Genomic DNA, 18,045 nt, shown 5'->3' with positions numbered 1-18,045 from the left:
GTTTTGGAGTGAGATAGGGCACCAGACACCATGAAGTACAGGACAGTGGTGATGTACATCGAGATCGGCTGCTTTGTGTCCTGTCTGTGCGGCTGGTTCCTGGTGTGTTCCACTCTTCCCACAGAGTACTGGACCTTCTCTGAGATGAGCAGCATCGCCCTCACCACCCCTGTCTCCTACTCCAACCTGTGGAAGGACTGCATCATGGACAGCACGGGCGTCTCCGACTGCAAGAACTACCCCTCCATGCTGGCCCTGCCTGGTAGGATATTCTGGGTTGGGTTTACCCCTTAGCATTTAGCACTAACATCAACTTCATTCAGCTACCGTCTTAAAATGGAACAAATGATCTGTGGACTGTGTGCTTTGAGGAAAACCAGTACCTGGTTGTCTGAGATTGTCTGAGGTTTTATTTTCTGAAAAAACCCAGATGCCACTAGTAAAAGCTGCTGTGCTATTTTAATTTACAGATCAGATAAGAGTTCCACGGTGAGGAAGATAATTTATTTGGATAATATAAAGACTGTGTGAGGCACTAGTTACTGGAGACTCATATAACTGCTTAGGCATTGAATTTAATATCTTTAATTTAATCGCATATTTCATGGGATGTCTTTTGTCTCAAACCTTTTTAACTTTTACCTTTTCTGTAAAAATAATCATCTCAACAGGACTTTGTCAAACAAAGCAATCAGTAGGTAGCATCTCCAGCCAATCCATAGTTTCATCTCTCTTCCAGCCTTCCTACATGCCTGCAGAGCCCTGGCAATCTGTGCCGTCATCACCGGCTTCTTTGCAGCAGTCCTCACACTGATAGGGATGAAATGCACTAAAATAGGCGGTTCAGAGATTGCCAATGCAAGGGTGACCTTTGCAGGTGGTGTAACCTACCTCGTTTCAGGCAAGAATGTTTTTTGATATTTTCCAAGAATATTAAACAGTGTTTTCTTGTCCATGTGTGAAATATACACTACACTGAAGATGCTTACAGTATCATATATTCTCTCCTAGGATTCTGTGGTATGATCACCTACTCCTGGTGGGGCAACAAAATCATAACAGAATTTATGGATCCAAATTTCATGGCACTGAAGTGAGTACTTTTGAAATTAGTATATTTTGCTAACACTATGAATATAATGACAAGGTCTCTGAAAATTAAGTTGAGATTATAAATGGAGGTCAAATTTGACCATGTCTGAGGGATAAAACGCTAACAAAACAATTGCAGAAAATCAAAATGCTCCAACTCACTTATATACAGTAATTCAATAATTTCCTGTTCAGATTTGAACTGGGAGCTGCAGTTTTCATTGGCTGGGGAGGCTCTATCCTTCTCATCGGTGGAGGGTCGGTGCTGTGCTACTTCTCTGGGAGAGAGGGTCTCCACTCAACGTAAATCTATCCAAAACCTCCCACATCACTCACACCTTATATAATATTATCTATGGCCCTAACTATTCTGCCCTACAAAGCCAAAGAGCAGTAACTGCATGAATAGTGAAACTGAGAAAAAATACTTCATTTATCTCCTTTCCCACCTAAAGTGATGTTGGTACAGAAGTGGACCGTACATTGTTAATAGCATTCTTGGGTATTTTTGCTGATATGAAATCCAAACCTTACTCATTATCTTTGATTTTGAAAACACTCAAAAAGCAGTTACTGCTGTTCGTTTTTGTAGGGCAGCATTTATTAATTGGGATAAATGTTTAATACTTCCCTGATGAATTCCTACTATTCTCATATCAGTTCCCAGAAAAAGCCACGCAGGCCAGCATCCTATGCCACGGCCCGGACCAGACGAACCTACATGCTGCCAGCTTCCTCATCCAGAGTGATGCTGGTGCCACCGCTGTTCTACGAAGGCAGAAACAGCAGGAAGAGCAGGACAACTAGAGCTACATCAAAGACCAGCAGGACCTTCAGCAGGGACGACTTCGTCTGAACCAAAGGGGAACTCAGAGCTGAGAAAGTGACTCAGTTACAAAGGAAAAGACTTAAACAAGTCGTGCATGGCTGGAAATTTGAATCCTGTATTAAAGCAGAGCTTGGAGGTGTGCACAAAGGAAGAAAGGGTAACTTGACATGTGAAAAAAAATAGTTCTTTAGTTGTCTTGCTTGTTGTAAATAAGAAATTTGTATGGAGAGGAAACCTGTGACTGCGCAAACTTTTTAAAATGCGTAATTTTGTTTTATGTGAAAATTTGTGTTTTATGTGAAACATTTCAACTTCATAAAATGAACTAGTACTTATTCCACAAAAAAATCTTTTATTGCTTGTATAAATATGTTCTGTACAAAATTACATCTCATTGCTCCTTTCAACACATGTACAAATTTCATGTACAAAATTTGACACAAACTAAATACAGTACCTCAAAATGTTTTATTGCCGTAGTACTCCTCACTTGGAGCACAATATTGTATTTCATTGAATGTAAAATGATTCTAACAGATTCTGTATAAAAAATGAACACAGAAAAGTTCCAAAAGGCCTAGGAGAAGGTGAGGATGGATGGTTGGCACAAGGCATAAGGTGAAACTGAAAAATAAAAAAATAGGCTATTTCAGTCTAAATATTCAACCTATGGTCATATTTTCTGTACACTAAACAATTTCTATTGAATCTTGAACAGAGAAAATCCCTTTGACGAGCACCTCTCATCTTCCAAATAATGAAATATTTGTCTCTGAAAGTGACTTGGCTATTTGGCATGTTGATGTTAGAGCAATAGATTGAGGTCTTTGTCTACGTCTCTGCTGGGTGTAGCGCTACACCACCTCACCAGCTGCAGAGTGTCGATTATTAGGGACCTAAGAGTAAAAAGGGTGCATGCAATCTTTCTCCCCGGAGCCAAAGTGCGAAACATTGCAGATATAGTGCCAGACATGATGAAATCCCATCCTGACATTGACAGGATTATCAACCATTTGGAACAAATGACACTCCCAAACAACAGTCTGAATTGCTAAAAACCTGTGCTTGTCTGCTCTAGATTCCATTGCTCCGCTTACAAAACTGGTCCAATCATGCTTCTTTCATCTCAGGAATATTGCTAAAATCACTGCCAAGATCATTTCAAGACACGTAGAAAGTTATTCATGCCTTTGTCAAATCCCGTTTAGATTACTGTAATGCATTTTTTATTTGCATGACTCATTGTGGAGGGTGTGTGTGGTTTAACAGTCTGCAGAGGAGAGGTAGTGGGGCGTGGGGCCTGTGCTGTGTAGGACCCCACAGTAGCTTAGTCATTGCTATACTCGTCCTTAAATCGACTACAGCTAAGACTAGACGGTCTGCTCATTTTACTGCTGTCTCTTTATACTGCCTCCCAGTATGTTTTAGAATCGATTTTAAAATTCTTTCTACTTTCTACTCGGCCTTGTATGGCTGAGTTCCGATATGTATTGTTGATCTTTTAAAGCCCTACCATACTTCAAGGTGTCTTCGATCGTCAGACCAAGGCCTTTTAGCTGTCTCTCCAACTAAGCTCAGACAAGCATTTGCAGCTTTGGCCCCCAAACTATGGAACAGTTCACCATATAATGTCAGAATGGCTCATCATTCTAAACCTTTCATGTTTCTTTCATCTTTTTAAACCTGTTTTATTGTATTTTATTGTATTGTTTATTTTATATTGTTTATTTGTATTTCATTTTATTTCTTTCTGATCAGTACTTTGAAAAACCTGAAAAACTGTTTTTGAAAACTTACTTTACAAATAAAGCCTTTATTATAATATATAGAGTTTTTATTGCTAGATGTCCTCAGAGTCACTGATGTCGCTGAGGGAGATCAGGCTGCTCTTCAGTGTGCTGCCTGTTCCAGCTTCAGTTAGACCTGGGAGGCACAAGACAACACAGCAGTGTTTCCTTTACATTCATTTAACTGCGGTGGCCCACATAGCTAGCAAACTGCCCCCACAGCTAGAAAAATCTAAATACAATGAAGATTATCATCATCTGGCCGTATTGCTAAGCATACCCAAAAAGAATACAGTTGCACTTACAGAACAATTGTCCATATATCATGGCATAACTATCCAAATAAGAGCCATTCACAAAGGGGTAGTAGGTAATCTATGACTTTTATCAAATTCAATAACTTCTTCAAATTGCATTTTTCTGGTATTTTAATTTTCGTGAACAATTCTAGATTTAAAGTCTGTTATTCCCAATTCTACTTCAACCTATCTAACAGTAAGTCTGTTTCCTATAATGTTTAGTATAGAATGTACTGCATGGTGAACTACAATGCCTACTATCTCTAGCTACTTACTAGTTGCAAAATAAATGGCGGATGTCTGCTGCCCTCCTCTTACTTGGCATGTCGCTGTAAAGCATAGACTGAAAATCTCCTACACTACGATGATGGAAAGAAGAACAAATTGTACAACACTCAAGGAGAAAGTTAGACAAACTGACAGAGATGCTCACGGACCGGAGTCTGTCTCTCTCACTGTCGCGGTCTGTGAGAGCAAGGCAAGGGTGAGTAGGAAAATGCGGTGCGGACTTCGGGAAGGCAGAGCCATTTTACATAAAGGGACATGGAGTGGATTCTGGGAGTGGACAGGGCTTTGGAATAGGGTGCAGGACTAGGCTTAGCGCTACGCTGCCTGCATAATCAAATTGAAAATGAACCTGATCAATTCTACACTGTTGGTAGAGGTGTAGTAGAGGTGTTGATATTGGTCTATCAGCTGAACTAATGAGCAGTGAGCAAGGCTGCAGTAAGGACTATGGCACTGACCTGATTTGTGTCCCTTGCCTGTGGAGGTTCCCCAGACGCTGGTGCTGGGTGAGTCCAGGCTCTTCCTCAGCGGTCCGGAGCCCTGGCCCGGTTTAGACATTTCCTGTCCAGCAGCGTCCTCCAGGGAGGAGACAATCCACTCACTGCTCTCCTCTAGGTCTGTGTACTGAGACCACATACAGTACAGGAACAGTGGTTAGATTAGATGGGTTAAGGAAGAGCACAGAGAGGTGCATTGAAATGCCCGAGCACCGCACATTGTATAAAACAGATATTTCCGGTCCTCACTTCTGATTGGCTGTAACCTTCAAAGTTGTTGTAAAATAGTCAATAAATGCACACCTATGACTGCACAACAGTTAATGCTAAGCACCAATTATGCCGGGACTCATTTTGTTGAGTTGCTCTTAAAGGACTTTATTGCTAGGCAGAAAACTAGCACTTCATTATAAATGATAAAAAAATAAGAGATTCCCTGAATATAGGCATCTTTTTAAAAACAATGGTGTCTTACCACGGTTTTATAAAAGCAATAAACCATTTAATGCTGATTTACAGGGATTTTAGGACATCTAAGAGGGTTTTGCGTCATGCCTAACAGTGTCTCTCTCGTGGCTTATTAATTTATTTTATCCTGCTTTTCTGCGTTGTAACCACAGTTTTATTTTTCAGGTCAGGAAGGAACAACTCTAAACCCAATAATTAGAGATGTAGTGTTAACAAAAATAGATGTGTAAACTAAAGGTTTCAGTCTGTAGTCAGGTAGAAACGCACTAGAACAACAACATTTTGAGAGCAGCTTTATCTGTCATCATACTTACTTTACTGTATACTATGAATTCATAAAAAAGACTAAAATTAGCTTGAAAAATTAGATTGAAAAGGTGGGTGTACTGGCAATGATGTATACCAAAGCCAGGTCATGTGAAAACCTCACCGTGAGGTCCTGAACCTCATCCTTCCTCTCTGGTAAGATGCTCACGCCCCCTGCTGGTTTCTTTGCCACTCTCTCTACAAACTGCTTCTCCACCCTCCTGGCCATGTCATTTATTTTGTTCTCTAAAGGGAAAAGATAATAAATAAAATACATAAATGTGGCTTAAATGAATACTGTCTCCATGGTAGGTCTCAAATTGGTCTAAGGTCAGTGATTTAAATATACAAGTGATGAAATGAATGACATTTCCAAGCCTGAAATAAGTGTAACAAAACAAATAATTTTACTTTGTTATGACGATTATTCATTATTATCAATCATTCTTATTTTCAGTTTACTTTTAATTACTTTGAAGCATGCTATGAGCTGGCAATTTTGAAGAGGGACAACTAAATTAATTTATGAGATTATTGCACCTAAGCTAAAGGCTATTAAACTCACCTTTACCATAGTTTCTCTTGTCCACGTTGCCGTTCTGGTCTCTGTAGCTCGGGAGCTGCCTGGGGTCGATCTCCTCCATCTCGCTGACTTCTGACCACTCCTCATTGCTCTCCATCGTAGTGACTGCTGTCTTGGCCACAACACTCACTGGTCCCCTGGACAGCTGGGGGTTGGAGGGCGGTGAGTGCTTGGCTACAGTCTGCCTCGCCTGGACCGGACTGGCCCTGATCTGGACCAGGGTGGCCTGGTGTGGTTTGGGCTGGGATGATTTGCCCCACTGCTCCTGACGATGCTTTTGAGGTTGTTCCTCCTCCATGTCTGTGTCCTCTTCTTCAGACTCTTCATCTGAACTGAAAGGAGGTGTCCTGAAGAAACACAGGACTTTATTTCATGATACAACACACCAAACCTTCTTGTTTGTTTGTTTTTTTTAAAATCATATATAGCTATGCACTTTACAATGCCCTTTACACCTGGCATTAACATGTGTTGTATCTGGATTTGTACCTAGATAAGACTGACATTTTACATTTACTCCTGATATTAATACATTTCTTTTCCTGATATTACTCCCATGCCCACATTGAAATCTGTTCTTTCCCAAAATGCACTTTGTTCTCTCAAAATGCTCTTCACTTCCCCTTGTAAAATTTAAATCCTTTAAACATATAATGAGCACTGGTACAATCATGTTGTCAGAAGCATAAAACATAGGAAAAGTCGTCTTAGACAACAGGTATACCGCAGACAAAGTCTGACTGAAGAGAAGGTAGTTTTATGCAGCTGAGGTCATACAATTAAAAGTTTTGTAAGGCCAAATTCACAGCAGGAACCTGGTCACACCTGTTCTCTATCCACTAGTATCATGACTATCCATTTTTATTAAAGTTACTATCTGTGTTGCCTTATCTGTTTGCTTTGCCTGCACTTCCTCGTTGGATCAGCTAGAAAACATTTATTTCTGTTAACACAGTTGAATGTGGACAGGTGAATGAATCTCTGACCACCTTTGGAAGGGGTTTGGGTGATAAGCTCTTCAATGTGTCTTGGATTCATTTACACCTGGATTATATATCTATGAAGAATGACAAGAAACAAAAATCAAAGGTCTGGAAATAGTTTTACTCAGAGATTAGACCCTTGAGTTTTCCATACTTGGGTGTGGAGGTCAGGACGGTCTTGGTCCTTGGTGCCGGCTGGGGGGTCTTGGGCTGTTTGCCTGGAGGTCCAGACATCACCTGGGTCACTCTAGAGGGCAGGCTGCTGGACCGAGGTCTATTCTGAGTCACTACAAACAGACAAAAAAACAGACACACACACATAATATAAACAACACAATTAGTGGATCAGCCACTGAGTGTGTGTCAATAGAGATCTCAAACCCTAAGTCGGCTTATGTGGGCTCATGTAGCAAGCAGATTAGGGTTTACAGTTAAAGGTTTACATAGATTAGACTGACATGTTTGATGTAACCACAGTCACAAACAATTAATACAATTAGACTGGTGAAACAACATAGACTCTGTCAATGTGCAACAGCAAAACTTTTAAGGCCAAGCCGTCACCCATAAACATAAATGTAAGGAGCCACTAAGGCAAATTCATTAGCGCTACAGCTCACAATAAGCAAGCTCAAATTCACTAAAGCATAGTAGCACCACAGTGTGGTTACTAGCGGCCTGAGGACAGGTAAGGATTTCGAAAGATGCTGTCAGCTGCCAAGAGGCTTTTGGATAACCCAGCCCTGGAAAGTACCTTGAACTAAGTGCTTGGCTTTGGCCTGTAGCTCCGGGTCGCTGCCTCTCCTCCGACCCCTCAGCTTCCGCTCCACGATGTTGGCTAGCTCCTCCCGGTGGCGCCAGTAGTCTGGCATCTCCCTCGCAATTCTCTCCCGCTCTGAACGCACCTTGGCCATGATGGAACTGCACTCCTTGTTCTTCAGACCACGCTGATCCTGAGGATAGGTAGGGAGATTGGAAATGAAATGGAAATGTCTCTTGGTTGTCTGTTCCAATTAAATAGCAGTGCAACCCCACCGCTTAATCGATGTAACCAGACATGAGTCAAATTGCAAATGGAAAGAATTCTAAGCATTTGTCTTTAAATTCTTTGAGTACCAGATAGATGGGGTCAATACATTAAGATCATAGATTCAACTGTATTTGTAATGTGTTTGTATTATATTTGTAAAGTAACAAGTATTTGCAAATACTATTTCAGTATTTTGGGTTTGAGTTTGACTCAGGTCTGGATTTAAAAACTGATCTGTTGAAGCCTTTAGGTTTGCCACAATGTAGAAAAGATGTAGAATCTCAGTCACTGGTGACCAAATGAGTTGTATTAATGTGTTTAATCAAAAGAACATTGTAGGGTATTTTTTTTTTTAGATCTAATGTAAATAAATGTCATAACGTCACTGATCCCTCCTTAAAGTTATCTATGTTTAAGAACTTTAAGAGGGAGAGAGAGAGAGAGAGAGAGAGAGAGAGAGAGAGAGAAGTATGTTGCGTACAGCCTTGACCCCCAGGTCCTCCAGCTTCTCAGTAAGTGCTTGCTCCAGCGCTGGGCGCAGCTCTTTCTTGATGTTGGGGTTCCTCCTCAGAGCGCTGGTGGTCACCCTCTGTTTCCTCTCCGGTGTGGGCTCTGGCTTCTTATCCACTGGCCTCCTCTCAGAGATGCTGCTTGAGTCTGTAAAAGAAAACTTGTCACTTAATCAGCCACTTATCATGAATCAGGGTTCAATCATAGGTGGAAAGGGCAAATATGAGAAAGATGAAAATGAGGAGGACATCAACATGCATATTTGCCAATTTTCTTAGCAAGCTCCATGCTGCAGGCTCCGTCAATAGCTCAGTACAGCTAGAAGGGGGTGATTTGACTGCGGTGGGGCAGGCAGAAGAGGAGAATGTCTATGTGTTTATTTGCCACAGAGATGGCAACAAGATGGCGGATGGACTCCACATAATGATTATTTGACGCTGACATGGCAGGCATCACAGACGGTCACAGACCAGGGCCTGGTTTCCCACAAAGCTTCATAGTACTAAGGTCATCTTAATTCCTTTCCATGTCAGTGGTGACTAAGATGATCTTAGTCCCAAGATGCTTGAGGAAAAACCCGACCAGAACAGACTGATGAATCCATGCAGAAAGCATACAGTCAACAGGCTCTGCTGGTTTGAGCATCTGTTTTACCTTTCTCCTCTTCTGACAGCTCCTGTATAGGATCCAGCTTAAGAGCAGAGGGGGGCTCCTCTAATCGAACAGCACAGGAGGTCAAATGTGAGGTGAAGGAGTTAGATGAAATAGGAGTTCAGAGATGGGGACAAAAATACTGTGCTGTGGACTGTAGTGCTGGTTTACATTTCTTATGAATTTGTTGTTGAGAACAGCATTAATGAGTGGGTGTGGAAATCCTCCATGCAAGTAAGCGCATGGGGGGGCGAGAAGATTTTGTTTTTTATTATTACTCTTATCTATACCGATTACAACTGGTAACTTACCAAGTACAACTCTCTTTGGTTTAGGCTCTGGTGCTGGTGCAGTGAAAATCGCTGAAAACAGAGTAAGATCAATACGTTAAGATCAGAGATGCAGTTGCCTAAAGTGAAAAAGAGATGCAATCTGATCAAAACTAATTGAAGATGAATCCATACCTGGTACCTCAACTATTTTGGTGGGTGGATTTGAGGAAATGGTTTTTATCTGCAAGATGAAAGAAAAATCATCACACTGTACACGACATGTTTCACAAAATGTAGCTTTACATGTAGTGCATGTCAACCAATATCAGTTTTCAATCACTGAAATGTACGGTGAATTGTATGTTCAGAGAAAAAGTGGAGCTATTTCAGAGAAATGCAACCTTGGCTTCCTATGCAGCATGGCCATCACAATTGTACAGTATCACCATGTCACTATAAACACAATCTCAGCCTGTGGTGCAAATACAGGATATCCTGAACAAGGGCTGACCATCCGCCTTACTTCCTTTCCACAAAACTGCACTGGGCGGTGATGAGTGATTGAGTGTGTGTGTGTGTATGAATCTGTGCTAACCTGCTCCCTCAGAGTCACGATGGTGTGCTCCCTCTCCTGCAGCCTCCTTCCCATCTCCTCCCTCAGTCTCTGGTCCTCAGACACAGACGACTGCATTTTGCTCAGCTCATTCAACAACTGGAAGAAAATGGGAGGAGGATTCATTGTCAGGTGGCTCATTTGTAACAAACGCATGTTGGGGCAGTGGTGCTCTGTGTGAATGGATACTTGCTTGACTTACAGATGCTATAATGAAATGATAATGACAAATATCCATAGATACCTGATTCTTTTCAGAGTCGTGCTGAGTCTTGATTTTTTGCATTCTGGATTCCCATTTTCTATCCTAGAAGAGAATATTGTAAGCATGTTAGGCTGCAGTTAAAATCTCTTGCCATTCAGTTCTAGCTATTACAATATTGCTTCCCTACTGAACTGACCTGTTTGTTGACTTGCTGTTCCAGCTTTTGGATGGCTTGCGTGTGCATCTCTTTGAAGTTGTCCAGGTCTCTCTCTGCCTGCCGGTGTACAGGGCTGGCTGCTCTATCGCTCTTGGTCGTCTGACACTGATTTGCTTCCTGTGAATTGTTTATTGGTTATATTAGGATCCCCATTAGCTGTGCACAATGTAACAGCTACGCTTCCTGGGGTCCACACAAAACATAAAACAGGACATAAAACGTAACATTTGCTTTCATTGCACTTCACTATTTCAGTACAGTACATTTTCATTACATTGCTTAGACTTTGTGCTATTCTACAACAGTCTGTTCAGTCCACAGAGAAAGGAGAGAGGGGACAAAAGAAAAATTAAAATATCACAAATCGACAAAAAAGTTAAATCAAAAAGAAAAAAGACAGAAAATGAAAAAAAAATGCTTCTGATATGATTCTAGTTCTGTCTCATATTATTTTGTATCATCATGATTTATTATTAATTTTCAGTTTTTGGAGAGGCGTTTCGCTGTAAGATAATTCCTTAGCTGTTTTTTTAAAGTTAGTTTGCCTGAGTAATATGTGAGTTCCATGCAGCCATGGCTCTGAATTCTACTGTTGGTTTCATGGAGTTGGTTCTAGCTTTGGGGATGAAGAAGCGGCCCTGAGTGGCATGTCTAGTGGGGTATGTATGTATACTAGAGCTATATGTGAATTGATTGTAAAGGTACGTTGGGGTATTTGACATAATGAGTGAATGAATGAAAATAAATACATTAAATAGTAAAAAAGGTATGAATAAAGGACACATACCCTGAAGGATCAAAATAAAATTCATGTCAATAAACAATAAGTTCCCTAATAAGTGCTCCAGCATTTATTAAGAAGTTACTAAACGTGTTATCCAAGAATCCATTTCATACATTACGAGCCTGAAGATTTCGGCTGTAGAGAAATTCCATCTCCCTGCGGATGCCGTCCCTGCTGTCTTCTATCTTTCTGTCCATGCGGGCCAACTCCTCGGCCTTAAAGCGGTCCAGTTCTCTCTGAAGGTCCTTGTACATGGACTGCTGCTCTTTTTCCTGGAATCAGAAGAAAAATCAAGCTTCATCACTAACTATGAGCCATACTACTGGCTGGCATGAAGGCAGTGATTAAATATGCAGTTTTTTTTTTTTTATATGGCGAAGTCATTGTTGTTGGTTTTTAGGATTACTCAAAAGCAAATTTCAAAATGTAAGTCATCTGATCAATTGCATTAAACTTTAGGTTATATGGTCTTACTAGGGTTAATGATAACACATCAATGTAGCAGGTGCGCTCTGGTCTTGTTTTCCTACCTGAACTGTTTTGGCTTGCAGGGCCTGTTGCTGCTGAACAAGCTGCTCCTTCAGACTATGGATCTCCGCCTTGAGGCTCTCGTTGTGAGATTTCTTCTCGCTGTCTGACCGTAAATCTGGAAGACAGGATGATCAATGATGGAAAAACAAGAAAAAAACAAACAGAGATAAGGTGCGTGACAATGTAATGTAGAATCAGTTTCACAGGTGAATATGAAGGGTTTCATTCCATCATGTCATATCCATTATGAAAAATGATTCTTGAAATTCATCACTCAGTAGTGGAAATATTGAAGAGTCCATCATCCAAAATGCTCTTGGTAGTATTTGGTAAGAAAAGCTTTTTAAAAAGCTAATAATCTAAATAGCTCCAAAGATAAGTTTTGCTTTCATGTCGGCAGGAAATTTGCAAGACTGTTCACATGGTGGATATTTTATGTCATTTTGGAACAAGGTACTCTCTCTATCTACTTTCTTCCTTATGGCACGTTCAAACCAAGCATGTTGGGAGCAGTTTACTCTCCTTTAGTTTGGTTTGTTTGGGCAGGTGAGAACAATGCCATTCAATCTCTGTTGGCACCAAATCACCACATCTTGACTGCCTGACAATGTGGGTCTCAGTCCTCTTCCAGGAGAACTGCAGCGCAGTTTGTTAGGAGTAAGAACTTAATCTGAACCAACTACAGGAAACAGCCCAAAACATGTGCTTTAATGGGTATAAGGAGATGGATGTTGACATCTAATAGCCATCGGTTATCTCTAACCTTGTGGGATGATGACACATTACTAAAACTCCAATAAACGAGCTACAGTATTTGTGAGTTCATGTGACTTTTATGTGCAAGCCCTGGTTTACTTGTTATTGGGCAGTGTGAACCTACACAAACCTAATAGAAAAATGCAACTATTAAGTAAACTTTTCCCTTATTGTTTGGACCAAAGGATATAAACTGTAGGTGTGATCATACCCATAAACTCTATAATGCATCTTTCTCCTTGAACATTTTATCGATGTGCAAGTGACTTATCTGACTCCCACATTTTCTTATGCAATCTCACTCTCTCTCCCTCTCTCTCCTAAAATCTTTAAGACTGGTTGACTTACGGATCTCATATTCATCAGGGTGGCGGCGTTGCATGTGACTCTGGAGAAAGGAGGAATTGAGGAAGGATTTATCACAATGTGGACACTAAAGGAAAAATAAAAAAGATAGGTATTAATATATCACCGTGTACATTTTTCACAAAGAAAGCAATCCCAGCAATCACAATTCACTATATCAATACTAATACTCTTAGATATTTTCTTTCTCACTGTATTAAATATGATGATTCTCATTCTTCAAAGAGACACAAATTCAGGTGAACATATATCAGTGAGTTCTGTCAATATTTGATAAAATTTCATACTAAATTAGGCATCCTCTTCTCCTCTATATTTTTTACATTGCAATCTTAATAATGGTAACAACTGGCCACAAATCATTGAGCAAGCATTCAAATCAGGTCAACAACAGAGAGGCTGATTACGCTTCACACAGGAGCATCCACTGAGTTCAGGCATGTGTTTCCAAGCAGACAGATAGCGTGAGTGATGTTGATTTGCTCCCTGCGGCAGGCGTCACCTCACTCCAGCTCACTGACACAGTCAAGAGCTGGAATAGACGCGGTCTCTGCCATACAGACACACTCACATCACACGCTACATTTAACACTGCCGCTCACTGCGCTTGTGACTTCATTCAATGTTAAACTGGTTGCTACTGATATCATGTAGCAACATATGGTAGCAAAGACTGGAAAGTCAACCATGTCGCATGGAGAGGTGTGACGCTACAATAAGTAGGTCTTTGAGTGGTACAATCACATTACTGGTTTGGAATAACTTTGGAAATTGGGAGTGAAATTAAATTAGCATGGGTCTAGTCACTCAAAGAAAGGGATTCTGTGTATATTACACTCTCTAACAAACATCTATTTTGTAGAAACAAATGGGGTGATTTGGTTAAGATATGGAAACGTTAACATAACCTACAACAAATGCCAAAGGTCGTAGAAGGACACACATGGCTTCTCTATCAATTATTGAGCTGCTGAGAGCTCGGCTATCAACGCTTCTGTTAGCTGAGCTGCTAGTGCACACCTAGCAACCGCGCTCTGTCATGACACACTACAGCTGTTGCCTTGGCAACCGCTTGGCCAGGTCAGCAGCAGCCGCACACTTCAAGAACATGGGGCACATCTCCGTCTTGAATTTGTGCTATAAATAACCTATTGGCTGGTAAGCTATGCTACCTAACAAAGACTATATTTACAGGCAAAGGGCTCCAAATGATAAAACCACGACTATCCTACATGTAACTATTTACAAAAAAAATGTCTTCAACAATGCTGAGTACTAAATTCACTGAGAGGACACGCATACATATGAGGGTGGGGGAGGTGTGAGTCAGCCAGTCATCTTGATGACTGCTCTTGTCACCCTTTTGTAAGTGGATTAAAAAAACACTAATTGCCACCACATGACACCATCTGGTCTGCAGCTCTAAATCCTTTTCTTTGAGTGTGAAAACAACGCTTATTATTATATTATAACTGTACCAAATTATTGGGCCATTACAGGTTTTACAATACAAAACAACCATTTCCAAAACAAAAATTTTGATTATGGCTGTGATTAAGGCTTAGACCTTCAGCTATATCCTTTTTTTCCTTCCAAATCCTGATGACAAATGCACAAAGCCGGAGCTGTGAATAACGCTTGGGAACAATGACAGAGAGGGGGGCCCTGAGGAGGGGTGAGGGGGTGGGGGTACTGGGGGCCGACTGTCTGCTTGCCATACGTGCAATGCAAATGGTAACCGATACCCCCTAGAGAGTGAGCGCTTAGCGTGTCAACAGTACCTTATGGCTGCTCATGATCCGTGGAGCGAGCATGGACTGCTGGGTGCGAATGAACTTCTTCCTCTGCTTAAGCTCCGCGGTCAGCGCCTTCTCCTTCTCCTCCTGCTTCTTCTGCCGGGCCAGGAGCTGCTCGCGCTCCCTGCCGGCGGCCGCCAGCCCCTCCTCGGCCGCACGCAGGTTGAGGGACAGAAATTCCTGGCAGTAGAGGAGCCACTCCACCGTGAGCTGGGCCAGCCGGAAGAGTTTGACCACAACCGGGTCCACGGGGCTCTGGCAGCGCTGGCAGCGCTCGCCCTCCAAGCTGCAGAAGGTCACTGTGTTGATGTACTCCTGGAGGGCGTTCACATCCAGCTGGCTGACCACCAGGTCCACATCCACCGCACTGATGCGCCGCCAGTCCACGCTCTCCCTCCGCGGGCGGAACTTGAAGGGCGCCATGGCGGAGGAGCTGCTGGGGGGAGTCATGCCGGTCTGAGGCACAGAATGTCCGTTGGAGGAGGGATGGCTGAGTGGGGAATTCAGGAGGGACGGGATCCCTGCTGACGAGTGGGTCCCCTGGCTCTCACTGGTATAGGGGTAGTATACTCCGTCGTGAAATGGCTGAAACAGATGAGAGACATTTTAACTCTTCAACTAGAAAGCTACATTTCCTGGAGAAAATGTGTGGGCTAGCTGTACACAGTAGTAGTGGTACTACTACTCTCTCTCTCAATCATTTTAAAATTGATGTTTGTAGTGCTGTAAAATATGTTTATGGTGGGGCCAGAGTGTCAGTTGGTGACATCACCTGCTCTGCTCCCATCTGAACATTCCATCATTAGTGTGTGTTGGCTTTGTTGGAAAACAGTTGGTTAAATATTTTAAAAAGTAAAAATTGGATCAAAAAGAGTTGAATACAAGCAAACAGAATTCCAAACATATGCTACAAGATGAAACTTGAACGAGTTTCTAGCATAAAGTATGTGGGAGGAGATAACGCAGATGTTTTTGGCATAAAAGGAAGAAGCTGAATAATAACAAAAAATCATAAGTGAAGAAATAAGAAGCTACAATAAGAAGACATAATGACAAATTTCATGGCTAGCCTACAGCTAGCCCACTAATTAGGACACAGATTCTGCAAGCCTGCATGCTTCACACTAGCGTCAAACGCCTCACACACACCACACAATCACGGTAAGAGAGAAAGAAAAATTCAACGAACAGCATTCACACAGGAGCAATCATTCCATCACTTTCAGTCAACCAAAGCACACAGGCTCGATCATCTACCTAATTCTGCTGCTGTCCTGATGAAGCCGTGCTCTCCTTACCATCTTCGATTGATTTCGCCTCTATGGGAAGAAACCGCAGGACCAGTCGTTCCTTAACGGTTCCGCCTCTTTCAGCTCAACGCGACAACACCGAGGGAAGGGCGTCCTGCACGTTACCATGGAGACAGAGACGAGCGTCCCAGTTCAGCGAAAGAGAGGAGGGGGGGCTCCCTGGGGAGAGAAATGTTATCAAAACACTGCAGGCAATCAGCAAATGTTTCCCTACAAAGTGAGGAAGTGCTGTATCTTGATAGATAGATAGAAGATAACCCGTACAATGCATTTCACAGCTTGTTATGGATAAAAAAAAAACGTACGCACACGCTCTGGACGGTATGTAAAACTGAATGAAAGGCAACCTAACTTGCATGCAAGTCAGTCAGCAAGCGTTCAGTGTTGGTATAGCTATAGTTGCCTTGCTAACAGTAAATACACATAGTTAATCTCACGGCACCACGTTTCCTAAACAATCGTTTCAAGTTGGGACAGGCTTTTCTCCCCTTGCTTGACCTCAACCCCAACAATAGGACGCATGCTTGAACTTGTTTGGGAAGACGAAATCTTGATGTCCCATCACGTCCACTGTAAAGACAAGTTTCAGTGGACTAACTTCGCATCAGAAAACGTTAGAGTTACCATTTCTTGTAAACTCTGTATGTAAAGCGCCAGCTAGCTTGTAATGCCATGGCTCGCAACGACTCTTTCAACATCCCTCTTGCCTGGCTAGCTAACGGACATTTTTTTGTCAACGTGTTGAGCTAAAATTTGACTGCGAGTTAAATTAAAACAGCATGCACATCACCAACAATGTGGAGTATTGCTGCATTTTTAGTTTTACGTCTCCCGGCAGTGTTATAACAACTTACCACAGTGTTGAAGTTAGAAATTCATAGCTTTAGGTAGTTTTCCGACGACGGGACCCCAAGCATATTGAGGGTGACGTAGCTGCTGGTTCCACATTCCTAAATCCCTGCTCACGAACAGACCAGTGTCAAACTTGCTAGAATAAAAATATAACTTCCGGTAGTAACTTTCAAAGTAAAACCCTAATTGGCAAACGTCTGAACGGTTTTCGAGTAATAAAAAGTACCACTTAGAAAATAATAATAAAAATGCATTTAAGGAGGAATCTTTAGTAAATTAAAATATTGTTTTTGTTTTTTTGCAAAATGTCCTTTTCAAATTTATAGTCATATGCCTGTAAATCTGTTAGCATGAACACAGGCACGTTTTGCACAGCCTGTAAATATGCCGTTGTTCCGTAAATGCACGTTTTGTTTCTTCATATTCTCATATTTTTATAATTTGTAATATAAAGCATATATCATATATTCATATTTCGGTTATATTTCCATGTTGCACATATTTTTCTTTTGTTCTGCTTTTATTTTGCATGCCCCCATGCTGTAGTTCATTATGTTTAAACATCCACTATTTTGACATATTCTCATTTCTCTACTTTTCTTCCTTTTATTTTTATTGCTGTATCCTATCATTAGGTTACTATTTGCTGCTTACCCGTCCCAATTTCAGATCAGTACAGTTTCATCGTATCCTGTACAAGAGTCGGTATATATAGCCGCTAAAAATGACTCAAGCACAAAATGTATAACACAACTTGGAATGATATCTATCAAGGCAAAATTAGAGTCTTAAAGTCTGATATTGAAAACGTCCATTTCAATCAAGCATCAAGCCGACCTTTTACTTTGAAGGCAGAAAACGCCTCATTTCCGGTCTTATTATGGCTATCTCTGGCTAGCTTGACGCGGCTCATGAAGAGAAGGGGGGAAGGGAGAAGACGACCGCTGGGCTTTGAAATAGGGTGCTTGAAAACAGGGATGAGGGAGAGGGTGATGGCGGCGGTCTCTGGTTGAACGAAAC

At 41.6% G+C, this 18,045-nt stretch overlaps 2 protein-coding genes across 3 annotated transcripts; one reads left to right on the top strand and one right to left on the bottom strand.

Annotated features, from left to right (window-relative positions):
- Nucleotides 1-30: 30 nt before the first annotated feature.
- LOC139914662 (claudin-10-like) lies at nucleotides 31-2,112 on the top strand. Its single transcript, XM_071903023.2, has 5 exons — nucleotides 31-262; nucleotides 740-901; nucleotides 1,012-1,093; nucleotides 1,288-1,395; nucleotides 1,753-2,112. The coding sequence occupies exons 1-5, from the start codon at nucleotides 31-33 to the stop codon at nucleotides 1,946-1,948; spliced, it is 780 nt and encodes a 259-aa protein (XP_071759124.1). The 3' UTR covers nucleotides 1,949-2,112.
- A 154-nt stretch (nucleotides 2,113-2,266) lies between these two features.
- On the bottom strand, nucleotides 2,267-17,088 carry dzip1 (DAZ interacting zinc finger protein 1). Of its 2 annotated transcripts, none has more exons than XM_071903044.2 (18): nucleotides 17,028-17,088; nucleotides 16,162-16,332; nucleotides 14,849-15,448; nucleotides 13,050-13,134; nucleotides 11,945-12,060; nucleotides 11,528-11,686; nucleotides 10,610-10,747; nucleotides 10,453-10,515; nucleotides 10,191-10,307; nucleotides 9,788-9,836; nucleotides 9,635-9,685; nucleotides 8,644-8,819; nucleotides 7,887-8,085; nucleotides 7,287-7,419; nucleotides 6,132-6,496; nucleotides 5,691-5,812; nucleotides 4,754-4,919; nucleotides 2,267-3,844 (listed from the first exon to the last, which is right to left on the bottom strand). In XM_071903044.2, the coding sequence occupies exons 2-18, from the start codon at nucleotides 16,162-16,164 to the stop codon at nucleotides 3,762-3,764; spliced, it is 2,625 nt and encodes an 874-aa protein (XP_071759145.2). In that variant the 5' UTR covers nucleotides 16,165-16,332; nucleotides 17,028-17,088; the 3' UTR covers nucleotides 2,267-3,761. The 2 variants fall into 2 exon arrangements, with proteins under 2 accessions (XP_071759145.2, XP_078147219.1); XM_078291093.1 differs by having other exon boundaries at nucleotides 16,162-16,267; nucleotides 17,028-17,055.
- Nucleotides 17,089-18,045: the final 957 nt, after the last annotated feature.

The sequence above is a fragment of the Centroberyx gerrardi genome, chromosome 21 (assembly GCF_048128805.1).
Source record: "Centroberyx gerrardi isolate f3 chromosome 21, fCenGer3.hap1.cur.20231027, whole genome shotgun sequence".
Classification (NCBI taxonomy): domain Eukaryota; kingdom Metazoa; phylum Chordata; class Actinopteri; order Beryciformes; family Berycidae; genus Centroberyx; species Centroberyx gerrardi.
The sequence above is the reverse complement of the archived record's forward strand: the minus strand, read 5'-3'. Positions and strand labels throughout refer to the sequence as shown.

Coding starts and splice junctions, on each gene's coding strand:
- LOC139914662 (XM_071903023.2), top strand. CDS start 31: ATGAAGTACAGGACAGTGGTGATGTACATCGAGATCGGCTGCTTTGTG. Junction 1,094..1,287: donor CCAAATTTCATGGCACTGAA/GTGAGTACTTTT, acceptor TTTCCTGTTCAG/ATTTGAACTGGGAGCTGCAG. Junction 1,396..1,752: donor AGAGAGGGTCTCCACTCAAC/GTAAATCTATCC, acceptor TTCTCATATCAG/TTCCCAGAAAAAGCCACGCA.
- dzip1 (XM_071903044.2), bottom strand. Junction 10,516..10,609: donor AACAGCAAGTCAACAAACAG/GTCAGTTCAGTA, acceptor ATTCTCTTCTAG/GATAGAAAATGGGAATCCAG. Junction 9,837..10,190: donor TCGTGACTCTGAGGGAGCAG/GTTAGCACAGAT, acceptor TTCATCTTGCAG/ATAAAAACCATTTCCTCAAA.